General features: G+C 36.9%; 1 protein-coding gene across 1 annotated transcript in view; it reads left to right on the top strand.

Annotated features, from left to right (window-relative positions):
* Nucleotides 1-13,873, top strand: part of LOC105471123 (calcium/calmodulin dependent protein kinase IV) — a 254,313-nt gene that overhangs the window by 214,234 nt on the left and 26,206 nt on the right. Inside the window, exons 6-7 of the mRNA XM_011723486.2 lie at nt 2,412-2,502; nt 4,848-4,922. Of these exons, the coding sequence (XP_011721788.1) occupies nt 2,412-2,502; nt 4,848-4,922 (166 nt within the window). The remainder of the gene's footprint in view (nt 1-2,411; nt 2,503-4,847; nt 4,923-13,873) is intronic.

Below are 13,873 nucleotides of genomic sequence, written 5' to 3'. Positions count from 1 at the left end.
AAATGAGTCAACAGGTATAAGGTATTTAAAATAGATTAGAATACAGTAAGTGTTTAGAACATGTAAGAGCCTCAGGTGCCACTGTCACAACCCTCACACTCTGCTTTCTGTGATGCTAAGGTGGCATCCCCTGGCAGGAAATGCTCCTATGAAGAGTTTTTTCATGGAGACTCACGTCTAATTCGCTCTTGCAGAGTCCACACCAGGCCCATGAGAAATGTACATCCAGCTATTATTTGAGAGTAGCTGAATCTCCCTGAGGCCCTCTCTGCATTCTCCTGCTGCAACTGTCCACTCTTCTTTCCATTTTCATGCATGAGCCAGTTACCTGTTTCCCCAAATCACTAAGTGATCTTGAAGCTGTACTTCCACAACCCCCCTTACTTGGCTTAAGTATAAAGGACTCCTTGCCTTCCCGCACGAGGTAGTAAAGGAGAGAGAGTATAGCACACTGGAAACTTTTTCTCTTAAACCAACAGAAACACGGGCAAATGTTAAGGACAGTACATTCATGGAAGAGGAAAACTGATTGACCAAGAAGCATATGAAGAGAAGCTCGACTATGCTAGTGAACAGAGAAAGACAAATTAAACCAAACTTAAGGCACAATCTTTGCACTCCAGCTCAGCAAAAGTTAAAAATACAGATTTAGCAAAGATATTAACATATATGCATACGTTGTTTGTGTGAGTGAAAATTGATGGAGGCTTTTAGGAGAGTGATTTTGAAGTGCATATTAAAATAAAAATGCTGTATGCCTTGACTCCACAACTGGACCTGCTTCCAGTTATCTGTCCTAGAAAAATACCAGCAGAAACACTCAAATATTCAAGTGCTGGAATGTTTATATTATATTACTTGTAACTTTTAAAAAATTGAAAACAACTTGACTGTCCATTAAAAATGAATAAGTAAATTAATTATGATACAAGATGCAAGAATTAAATAGAATACACTAAAGTTATATGAAGGTAAGCCTTCAAAGATATTTTGTTAAACAGAAAAAAAAGCCACCTAAAAATTGTATTAATGATATATTTAAGTAGGAAAATGGAGGAAACCAGGGATATTACCTTGTGTATATACATATATAGTCTTTTGTTTTGGTTTGGTTTTTTGTTTTCTTTTGAGACAGGGTCTTGCTCTATCACCCAAGCTGGAGTGCAGTGGCCTGATCATGGCTCACTGAAGCCTTAACCTCCTGGGCTCAAATGATCCTCCCACCTCAGCCTCCAGAGTAGCTAGAACTACAAGGCATGCACCACCATCCCTGGCTTTTTAAAATTTTTCATAGAGGTGGGCTCTTATTATGTTGCCCAGACTGGTCTCGAATTCCTGGACTCAAATGATCCTTCCACCTCGGCCCACCGAAGTGCTGGTATTACAGGCATAAGCCAATGTAATACGCAGATGTCCTGAATATTTGACATCTGTAAAGAAATCTGTTCATATAAACAAGTGACTCTGAACCTAGATTCACTAATGCCTAGAATGTATTTTCTAGGAATGTTTTCAGACATTTTCTAAATGTCTGTTCAGACAATAATTATGAAGTCTTTGCTATATGAGAATGTATTTTCTAGGCATTAGTGAATCTAGCCCGGTGTATATGGACTCATTTGTAAATGCATAGAAAAAGTGTTCAAACAAACTTTTTGGAAAAAAGTGTTTCAAACTGATGAGGGATTACTTTTGAAGTGGGGACTGGAACTGGAACTGGGGGAAGGGAAATCAGGTACGACTTCAGCATTTGCAATGAGAATATATTGCATGTATGCTTATACATGATTTTACAAAATAATTTAAAATACAATAGAATGAGCAGAGTTGCTAGATGTGATCTTTAAGATTCATCTCAAATACAACTTTCAACATCTATATTGACAGTTAGACTTACTAATTCTCAGGAGAGCCTATGAGTGCATCCATCATTATCAAACGGTATTTGTCTTATTAAGGATAGTTCTCTATAATAACTACTCACATCTAAATGTCTGTTCAGACAATAATTATGAAGTCTTTGCTATATGAGTTTATAAGATCACACATCCAATTATGCTTGTTAGTTAATAAGCCAGACAAATTTCAATACACAGCACCTTTACATCATTATAATAATTAGCTAATTCCATTTGATATAGTAATATGCATAAAGAGAACTGTAATATTAGCTGAGGAGTAAATATTTCCTTCTGGGAATAGATTCTATACAATTTAAATTGCATTACATTTAGGTAACTATTTGTAAAGTATTATTTAATGTATACAGTTTAAAGCAGATTTATGGTATTTATCATTAAGTCATATGTGTTCTTGAATCACATAACTTATAGTTCTTAAAAGATTAAGTATAGACAGTCAAACCGTAAATAGAATTACACAAATGTTACTTCATTATTTTCCCTCTTTAGTATCTACATGAAAATGGAATTGTCCATCGTGATCTCAAACCAGAGAATCTTCTCTATGCAACTCCAGCCCCAGATGCACCACTCAAAATCGGTGAGAACATTTCTTCTTTTTTTGTGACCCCTTTTTCCAGATTAGAAAAATTATACTGTGTGGAATTTTTAAACATTGCTCCATCCAGTTTTACATCCATTCAGTTTTCCTGAATATTTGACATTTGTAAATGAATAATATGTTGTTTGGGAAGTTTGTGCTCTTTCCTGGAATGTTTATTTGGAAAATGTTGCCTAGAAGTTAGTATTCTGTTGCTGGGCACATGAAGGAATCACAACTTAGAAATGGCAAGGACCATAGGAGATGACCTTGCATTTTGTAAATAAGTTTATAGTGAACAAAATGATAGAAAAAGTAACACTTCTTTTGGAGATATTAACTTTTATTCCACACATTGCTTGGAGCTTAATTTTAGGTAATAAAGAACTTTGACATAAAATGTTTAGCACATATTAGTAAGTCTAGGCTTTGAGTCACTTGTTTATATGAACAGAGATAAATTAAGATCTGCCTTTCTCAAAATGCACTCCACAGAACACTGGGTTCTCAGCAGGGTGGATAAGGGTGGGAGCGATTCACAGAAATGCTATGGCTGATCAAATGAGTTAAGAAATGCCAACTTTAAAAAAGTTAAACAAGATTTTTATTTCTATAGGACTTTCCAGAACCTTAAAACTGTTAACATATAAAATGACATATTATATCATATCCTATGAGACTTTTTTTTTTTAACCAATAAGCATTTTGAAAAACTATAAAGATGAACTTTGGGAAATTCTGATCTACCCAAAGAAGCCTTTAATTAGCACTTTAGAAAAAAATAAATATTACTTTCCATGTCTCTTCCAAAGTAAATCTTCATCTCAAAAAATATTATAAACTTTATTTTCAGTGAATTCTCGCTAGTGGAATCTTCATTAAATCCTCTGAAGGGCATTGCTCTTCTGGTGCTGTCCTTATCGTGCTGATCTGCCAAGTTCACTGCATTTACAGATGTTAACACCTTTCACAATTAAGTTGTTTATATCAGGGAAGAGCTCAGATAACATAATGTGCTTTATGAATGCAAGAACCTAAGGAAAAAATCCTGAAAGTCCTGCTGGGCAGCCAGCTTGTTCTCATAATCACTCCTGTAAGGCAGGGGACAGCAGGCAGTTTCCATTTCCTTTCACATCACTTTCAAAGATTTAATCCTTAAAGCAATTTCTTTAAATGGATGGTTAGATACTAATTTAGGCAGGAGAGGTTTTCTTTCTGAAGGGCTTCCTGCTGCTTTCACTGATAAGGATCAGGCACCTGCCAGGAAATGTGGGTTTATCTTTGAAGTCTAAAATGGAATTCATTCTGCACCTGCCTGTCTTGAAGAATGCCCTTGAATGGTTTCCTGATGTTTCTTGAGTGAGAGAGAGATAGCTCAGCAAATAGATCATAATGGTAGCAACTTTTGATAATCTTTTACCTAGGTAATATTCTGAGAAATAAATAAAAAGGATTCTTACCAAAAAAATCGTATAGTCTTCTTATGAGAGTAAATTCTTATAAGTGAAATACATTGGAGACTGACATGTATTTTCAAGCTGAACAAACCTTTTGATATTTCTGTTAATTCTTGTTTCACTGATGAAAGTCTATTTTTTCCTCCTCTCTGTCAATAAATAAAAGATTCTGGATTATATCATTAATTCTGTATTGTCCCTTAGAGTTACTGTTACATAAATTTCAGAATTAACAACATTAGATAAAATATAACTATTGCAACTATTACTTTAAGAAAAAATAGCTTGGCTGGGAGCGGGGTCTCACACCTGTAATCCCAGCACTTTGGGACCGAGGTGGGCGGATCACGAGGTCAGGAGATCGAGACCATCCTGGCTAACACAGTGAAACTCCGTTTCTACTGAAAATACAAAAAAATTAGCCAGGCCTGGTGGCACGTGCCTGTAATCCCAGCTACTCGGGAGGCTGAGGCAAAGAATTGCTTAAACCCAGGAGGCGGAGGTTGCAGTGAGCCGAGATCACGCCACTGCACTCCAGCCTGGGCAACAGAGCAAGACTCCATCTAAAAAACAGACAAACAAAACAAGAAAGAAAGAAAAAAAATGCTTATTTGCTGAAAGCTGGGAATTGTACAGAAGAACAAAGATTAAATATAGATTTATTTGTAAATGCATTTGGAAGTCATATTTTTCTCCAATTTAAAGAAACACATGGATTGTTTTTTTAGCTTCCTCTTGGGTGACTTGTTCCCACCCACCTTGACCCCATCATCAAATACAAAAGAAAACAGATAAATAAGTTAGTTTTATTTTTGAATAACAAATATTTTGTCGTCTTATAAAAGCTGAGAAGACGTGCTTCATTAAGTTTTTTTCTTGTGTTGTTAGCTGATTTTGGACTCTCTAAAATTGTGGAACATCAAGTGCTCATGAAGACAGTATGTGGAACCCCAGGGTACTGCGGTATGCTCTTTAATAATTATATTTTACCTTTATTGTTATGAAATCTATTTTTGTTTAGCAATCTAATTTTTTAAAATTCCTAATATCTGTATTTATAAACGCTTAAAATGTGTTGTTAGTCTCTATGAGGAAGCCATATATAAATAATTCTCAGATCACTTCTTGTTTTCTATGAGAGGTTCAAGGATGTTGGTTTTAGGGCACTGCCATTAGAATGCCTTTGAGCAGTGGCTACTGTTAGACCCACTGGGCAGTAGAAAGACAATCAGCAAGGAAGAGGGCAAGGAAACCCCATAGCTTGTAGTTGGAATTAAATGCATGAGCCCTTTGTCACTTTTTTTTGCTTTTCCTTGAATGGAGAGTGTGTGTTTAATTCAGATGGCATATAGGACAACAGTGAGAATGGGGTGGTTCCTAGTTCTCTTCATGGCCTGGCCTAGCCTCACTGAGACAAGGACTTCAGGTAAGATTTTCCTACAGGAGTTCTCCAGTCCCTGCAGATGGACCACAACTACATTGAGCTCTTCACATCTTCCCACCTCATCTCCCATATTGGGCTGCAGGCATCACAATCAGAAAGAACAAAGCTTTTGACCCATACTAGCATGAAACCTGCTATTTGCTTCTTGATGGTCGAATTAATTTGGCAACAAACGGAAAGCCAATAAAATTTGTAAAAATTATAAAGAATTCCTAAAATTGTTGTGATTAATGAATATGTCACAGATTAATTAAAATTCTAATCTAAATTATAAAGAAAAAAGATAAGATTTCAAGTTATCAATCACAAGATTAGTCATCCTTTTCTCTTAGATCAGATTATTTTTACACAGGCCAGGCATGGTGACTCACGCCTGTAATCCCAGCACTTTGGGAGGCCAAGGTGGATGGATCACTTGAGGTCAGGAGTTCAAGGCTAGCCTGGCTAACATGGTGAAACCCTGTCTCTACTGAAAAAAAAAAAAAATACAAAAAGGAGCCGTATGTGGTGGCGCACACCTGTAATCCCCAACTCCTCAGGAAGCTGAGGCAGGAGAATTGCTAGAACCCGGGAGGCAGAGGTTGCAGTGAGCCAAGATCACACCACTGCACTCCAGCCTGCGTGACGGAGTGAGACTCAGTCTCTAAAAACAAAAACAAAGAGAATATTTTGACACGAATGTCCTTCATTTCAATTCGTCTCTTCAGTGAACTGTTAATCACCTACTGTGTAGTCAAGCCAGTGTGTAGCACCAGGGAGATGCATTTCCTGCCCTTAAACCACCCGGGGCTCACAATCTGCAGGAAAACAGACATGTGACCAGGTGCAGTGGCTCACGCCTGTCATCCCAGCACTTTCGGAAGCCGAGGCGGGTGGATCACCTGAGGTCAGGAGTTTGGGACCAGCCTGGCCAATATGGTGAAACCCCATCTCTACTAAAATTACAGAAATTAACCAGGCATGGTGGCAGGTGCCTGTAATCCTAGCTACTCGGGAGGCTGAGGCAGGAGAATCGCTTGCATCTGGGAGGTAGAGGTTACAGTGAAGCAAGATTGCGCCATTGCACTCTAGTCTCGGTGACAAGAGAGCAACTCTGTCTCAAAAAAAAAAAAAAAGGAAAAATCCAGAAATGCAAACCGGGTAATCATAGCATCTTAAGAAATACTGTGTTGTGTGTATTGAGAGCCACCATGGACACATAGAAGAAGGGTGATATTTTTAATTATCTGTCTTGTTTTCTATAGCACTTAGATTTGAGGTTACTCCTGCCCCAGAAATAGACAAAGAAGAACTATGCAACTAACCGGTTTTAACAACTTTTGAAATCATAAAAATCAGATTGGCGAAGTGCGATAATATATTCATTGAAGCATATATGCGATTAAATCCGTAGAATTTTAGTGCTGGAAGAAACTTTAAAGTTCATTTATTAATATTCTTATCTTACTAAGGTTCAGAGACTTTGACTTCCCCAAAATTCCACATCTAGTTGTTAGTGGCTCAGGAATAAGAATCCAGGTATCCAAGGACCTAAAAATCATAGACTTTCCCTGTACAAAATTAATATAGATAAATCAATATGGTTTTATTCATAGAAATATTTGTCAATTATTACTTTTATTTTAAAATCTTCATTTTAATTTTTTTTTTTTTGAGACAGATCTTGGCCTATAGTAACCTTCACCTCCCGGGTTCAATTGATTCTCATGCCTCAGCCTCCCGAGTAGCTGGAATTCCACCACACCCAGCTAATTTTTTATTTATATTTTTAGTACGGACAGGGTTTCACTATGTTGGCCAGGCTGGTCTCGAACTCCAGGCCAAAAGTGATCCTCCAGCCTCGGCCTCCCAAAGTGCTAGGATTACAGGCATGAGCCACCATGTCCAGCTCATTTTGATTTTTTAAACCTCAGAAGTATTATTTGGCCGGGGACAGTGGCTCACGCCTATAATCTCAGCACTTTGGGAGGCTGAAATGAGAGGATTTCTTGAGGGTCAGAGTTCAAGACCAGCCTGGCCAACATAGCGAAAAAAAAACAACAACATAAAATTAGCTGGGCATGTTGGCATGTACCTGTTGTCTGTCTTACTCAGGAGGCTGAGGCAGGAGGATTGCTTGAGCCCAGGAGTTAGAGGCTGCAGTGAGCTATGATTTTACTACTGCATCTCAGCCTGGGCAATAAAAGGAAACCTGGTCTCAGGGAAAAGAAAAAGTACTACTTGGTCAGTGGAAGAAATAAAAATCCAAATAACTATACTCAATATTAACAGCCTCATGCGCATTCTTTTGTACTCTTCTCTATGTCTCCTTGTCCATATAAGCGTTTTATAATATTGCTTTTAATGAGTTAGTGTGAATTCTGGCTGGAGAGGTCTTAGAAGGAGCATTTGAGCTGGACAATGAAGGATGAGTAAGAGTTCAGCAAGTGGGGAAGTGGCCACAGGGCATTCTTTGTCAACGGGTACAGGGAAAGCAAAGTCATGGAGGATTGGCAGCATCTGGTGAGTTTAGGTGCTGTTTGTCACTTTGTCAACTTTGTATGACTAGAACACAGAGTTTTTGGTACAGTGGGCACAAATGGAGTTGGAAAGGTTGGATGGACCATTGTTTAAAGAATCTATACATCAGGCTAAGGGATTCAGATTTGACTTGGCAGGTAATGGTGGTCCAGCAAAGCTTTTTAATCAAGGCAGTATTTTTAAATCAGGTCTGTATTTTGTAAATATCTTGATGGTAACATTATGATATGTTATGACATGGATTGAAGGAGGAAAGGGATAGAAAGAAAACGGACAAATTAGCTATTGTAAATGCTCTTTTCTAGCGCTCTAATGTCGGAAATCTATACACATGCTGATGTCATTCCTTAGCTTCTTAGCAGATGACATGTTCAATCTACTCTTAAATCTAACCATTTACTTTTTAAAAATATTTAAATATTGTAAAAATACTATTTTAATATATTGTCCTTTTCATAAACAGGCCCTTCATACAAATAATGCCACCTTATAATGGAGCCTTATTTTCTATTATTATTTTCTCTTGCAAATATCCATTTCAGCCCAGGTGGTAAATAATGAGGAAACAGGGAAATAAGAGGTTGAAAGTGACCAAGATAATTCTACCATAGGTAGCGGCTTATCAGGAAAAAGTAGTTTGCCATATTATAAGAAAAGGAAGTGAAAGCAGCAAGGAAGCCTGGCATGGGGTTTGAGAGGTAGACTCCACTTACCTTAGTGAACTATTTTGGGGATTGAGATGGAAAATAAGTGTGTTTTGTTGGCTCTGAGGTGCTAAACATAGAAATGGAATTAGTATTTTATAGGCGGGGGTAGTCTTAGAAGTCAAAGACAAGTAAATTCAACATATTTCTTTACCAGAGCAAGATTCCATTTGTATATAAGTAAATATACATATATGTGTTCATACATACTCTTGACCCAAAGGAAATACACTAAAATATTACCTCACAATGGGAGCCAAAGAAGGGGTAGGATTTTAAGGATACGCCTGTGTGTAGTAACGTAGGAAATATTGGGAAACACTTGGGAAGAATAGAAGTCACAGTAATACTAGGGCCCAGGAATAGATAACCTAGAGCAGAGGCAATATCTAGGCTTTTGAATTAAATACAGATTTTACCATAGTTACGAATATTTGTTTCATCTGTCTTATAAAAAATTAGATTGTTAACAGGTAAAACTAAAACCCTCTCTGAAGATCAGTTCCAGCCCTTTCTTCCCTCGCCACAGATAGATACTCTCATCAGTCTGGCATGTATCTTTCTGAGAATAAGTTGGTGGGGAGGAAACTGTCCATTTATAGAAAGAGTTGGAAATGAGAGCCAAGCTCAAGACTGGTGAGAATCATTATGATTCTATAGAAAGCAAAGACTTTTCACAGAGACTGTTTTATATTCTTTTATGGCCACAAGAGGAGACAGAGGAGAGCCTCAGGGGAAAAAAAAAAAAAGTGTATTAAACTTACATGTCCTAGAGACAGGAGGCACAGCAGGCCACTCAGGGTCATGCAGGAAAGAAGACACCAGGGTGGTCAGGAGGCAGAAGACAGGAGAAAGGGAAGGTTTAGGCCACTGCCTTTTGGGGGATTTTCTTGGGAAATGCAAGGCAAGGCAGGGTGAACAGTTTAGGATTGGCTAGTTTGAATAATTTGTGTGGGTTGCCTGGCTCCTGGCCCTAGGATGACTAAGGCAGAGGAATATCCCCTCCTTGGATATTCCTCTGGGGTGTATAGGTCGGATGGATGAGGTGTGGCACTGGACAGGTTCATCGGTATGTGAAAAGGCATACTCCAGCCTGGGCGCTTTCTTTTCTTTCAGAATTAACAAGCCACAGGAGAGGCAGACTCTCGGTAACCAGAAAAGCTTTTTAAGATGTCAAGAACATCATAATATGTATAAAGAAAAATTTTAAATATTTACAATACAGAGACTTTACATTTAACTTGAAAAGGTATCTGACACCCATGTAATTGACAGAGATGAGGTATGAGCTTGTTTCATTGCTTGTTAGGGTGATTATATCCAAGGTCGATTATCCTTAAGTACACTGTGTCTAGTTTCTACTTTTAATGGAAAGCTTTTCAAATTACATCTTGTGAGAGACTGAGTGTTTATGTTATACCATCTGTCATTTCTCAGGAAGTAAAAAAGGAAAAGCCACCCATTCTGTCTCTTTCATAGAACCTTTGCCCCAGGCTATTACTAACAGAGGGTTCTCCTATAAGTGAATCGCAAAAGAAAAATCACAGATGCTTCATGTTTAAGCAAATACTTGTTATTTCTTGGGAAATGTGCCCAGTCAAAACCAATCTCCAGGCCAGAAAATTAAAATTTATGGTCCAGATAAATGAAATCAATGACTAGTGTTCAAAAATAACCCATGAAGAGTTCAATGTTGAAGGGATTCTCAACATCTTGTGGTTGAGAAAATAAGTAGGTCACACAGACAAAAAAAAGAAAAAAATCGATTAGGCCATAGCTCCTAATAAATGTGCTATAATGTAACTATGCAATATTAACTGCCAAAATGTTTTAACTGGTCTAGATATTTAAGGCTTGAAGTCTGTGGATGTTTCAAACCCACCCACGCCAATCCTAGAAAAGGAAAACAAGTTGTTAGAGTAGAAAAGAAACCAATATGTTAAGGGGTTAGTAAAAAAAAAAAAAATTATATCTAATACCAACTATCTAATTTATTCATAAGCTTATGTATGTTCATATTTCATATTCGTACTTGTCTTTATTCAAATTCTATTTTCAGAGTCTAAAAGCTGTTAGGAGTTTGTTTTATTTTGGCATTTGCCAAGGTCTCATTATTTTCTGAGACAGTCCTACTGGCACAACTCAGAGGAAGTATTAATACATAAAAATGTCCCATGTGCTAAGCCTCTAAGCATATTTGCTATTTTCAGACTTTAGTAACGGCAAATATATGTCGTGCTTCTATTTAAGCCAAAATGAAGGCTAATTATTAACAACTGAAGAATGAGCTCCTACGATATGCAAAACTCCCTGTACTTAGAGTCTGCAGGTGCCTAATTCTACAAATAATATTGTAGAAAAATAATATTCTACAATAATATTCTGAGTTTCCATAAAGAATAAATACATATGTTTCATATATGCTGTGACTGATTCAGTCTCAAGAACTCACACTGTTTGGTAAACAATTCTGTCATAATTATCAATAATTATAAGTGGATGTGGTATAATAAAGAGATGACTAAATGTGGCACTTCAGCTGTTGAATGTGAAGGGCATGATGAAAGTGTGGAATGACAGGTAAAAGAGAGATTCCCTCACCTTCCAGCTCTTCAAACTATCCTTGAATGATACCTCCTAAAGGATCATCAAATAGTGATGGGCTAACAAAAGCCAGTGTCACCAACCTGATGTTCAATATTAAAACGACACATATATTGCTCATCTACTATAAGGCGTGGTAGGTATCTTTCATGATCTGCCTTCTCCACAGATATATGAGTAACTACAGGGATGGGCTGGCCATATTTGGCCCTGTTTACCTGTTGCTCACAGGCATAGATTGCTGGTTGTTGTTGCTGTTGTGGTATTGTTGTTGTTCATGTTTTCATGCTTTACTAGGCTTCGAAGTCAGATAGCTGTTCCTACTTCAGGCTTCACCTTGAATATGTTAGTGAAACCCTCTAAATCTCAGTCTCCTCAACTATACAATGGGAATAATAAGAACATTTATTTCATAGGGCTATTATAAAGAATAAATAAGATAATGTATGTGAAGTTCTTGCACAGTACCTGGTACCTAAAACATGCAATAAATATTAGGCATTACTGAAGTCATTATAATGAGTATCATCATCCTCATATTTTTCTTATTACTCTTAAAAATGTATCAATTCCTTTTATTAAGCAGTATGATTTTTCTATTTTGTCCTCACAAGAGTAAATCCTAATATCTGGGGAGTTGGTTTGAGGTCTTTGAAATTACTACATCTCTGCCACAGTTCTTTAGTTTAGAAATAAAACACTTATTAAAAAAAAATTTCTCCTAAGATTTAAACTTTATTGTTTTATGGCCATTTTTAAATAGTTTTTTAGATTTTTAAACTTACTAAATATGAATGTGATAGTTCCTGAGAATGGAGAGTGGTTTTAGAAGGGTAAACCATTAAAAAAAAAAAGGTAGAGAAAATAAATATAATCTTTTTTAAGACTACTGGTTTTCCAAATAATAGTTTTAGAAATTTTGGTATTTTTACTAGGTAAATATGGCACTTCCTACTGGGTAAGTATGAAGTTACACTGAAAAAAGTATCCTTCTGTGTAACTTAATATTTACTTACTTAAAATTATTATTCCAAAATTGGAAATGATTGGATAAAAGATGGGATTTGTTTCTTAGTTTTGATGACTACAGGAAAACAAAGCCTCCTCAGTGATCAGACACTGAATAAAACAGGAGATGTGCTGAAGTTCGTTGAGTCAGTTCCAGCATCTGATCTGTCAGTGCCACTTTTGTGTTGGGAGTTCACTGCATTGTATTTATTTATGGAGGTCAATGAGCTGGTCAGAGATGACCCTGTGCTCTGACAGCCTTTATCAGGGAAATTCAAGTTTCTTTGGATAGCTGTGGGACTCTGAGTTTCTGATACTTTTACAGCCAGAGAAAAAAAGAAGGATATTTTAATTTAATATTGTAATAGGTTAAAAGGATAAATTTAAGGGTACTTTATTAAAAATAAACAGAATAATCTTCTCTTCCTCACACACACGCATTATACAGAGCCATTTTCAACAATCCAGGAACTACAAAGCTTTTAAATAGGAATAACTTCTAGGGAGCTTATTGGAACATATCAAGCAGACCTTACATTTGAACGTGTCATATATTACCATAGAAAGTATTTCTTAAAGTGCTATCAACAGAACAGTTTCTAAGATGACACAGCACAATTAAGCAAGTCTTATCTTCCATTAGTGCCCATTCATGATTTCAAGGATGATTCCACACACTTGACACATTGCTACTTTGAAAAGAAATAAGCCTTTAGATTCACTATGCCAAAATTTAAGACAAATTTTCAACCGCTTGTAGTTGAACAGAAGAGATTTCTGCTTAACTCTTAACAAAACTGAAAGTTAGGTTAGCCAATAAGCTACATTTTCTGTAACATGAACACATATGAAAAAAGTAGGAAAATTTAAATTAAAGAAATACATCTTATAACCTAAAATAGAAGCTTTTAGTATAGTTTCACAAAAACCATAGTGTTTGTGTTCATTTCTGGAAGAATAAATAGCTTAAGTGAAATAATAAGAGTCTTAAATTATACTGTAATCCAATCAAGTAAAGAATGATCTCACCCAATAATGAATTAAATACCCGAAGTGGTAACTTCATTTTTACAATCAACTTTTTAAAAATCGAGTTAATTAAAAGCATAGTAAAATTCCAATTACACTGACTGTAACTTTCTACTTGACCGGCTCATGTGCTGCACACTAGGGTTCCTGTGTGGCTTTTGGACAATGGGAAAGAGACCACCAGGGAAGGGGAGAGGAAGTGAGGCAGAGAATGCTAACCAGGTTTGAAGGGTGCCGCATATCCATCTCCCCTCCTGACCATAGCCCCACTTTCTCCCTAAGGAGATTGTGTCCCCAAGCCATCATAACTGCCACGGGCATGCTTGCAGCATCTGAGTCAGTTGAGTAGTGCCAGGTAAAGGAAAAGTAGGGACAGATACAGGGTGGCGAGGAAGGGTCATCCAGAGCTCATCTTGTTCTTGATCATGGAGAGGAAAGGGACTCTGCAGGCTGGGCATGAACTTAGTTTAAGCTGTGTTAGAAGTTTGAAATCTGAAGAAAACTGCGTCTTTGGGGTCTTTATATTGGTTTGGTACTGCCCTGAACAAAGTGGTTTCTCTGGAACTTTAGTTGTGTAAAACAATCAGGATTTTTTGTCATTTAAT

The sequence above is a fragment of the Macaca nemestrina genome, chromosome 6 (genome assembly GCF_043159975.1).
Source record: "Macaca nemestrina isolate mMacNem1 chromosome 6, mMacNem.hap1, whole genome shotgun sequence".
NCBI classification, from domain to species: Eukaryota; Metazoa; Chordata; class Mammalia; order Primates; family Cercopithecidae; genus Macaca; species Macaca nemestrina.
Note: the sequence above shows the minus strand (reverse complement) of the source record. Positions and strands in the feature narration are given on the sequence as shown.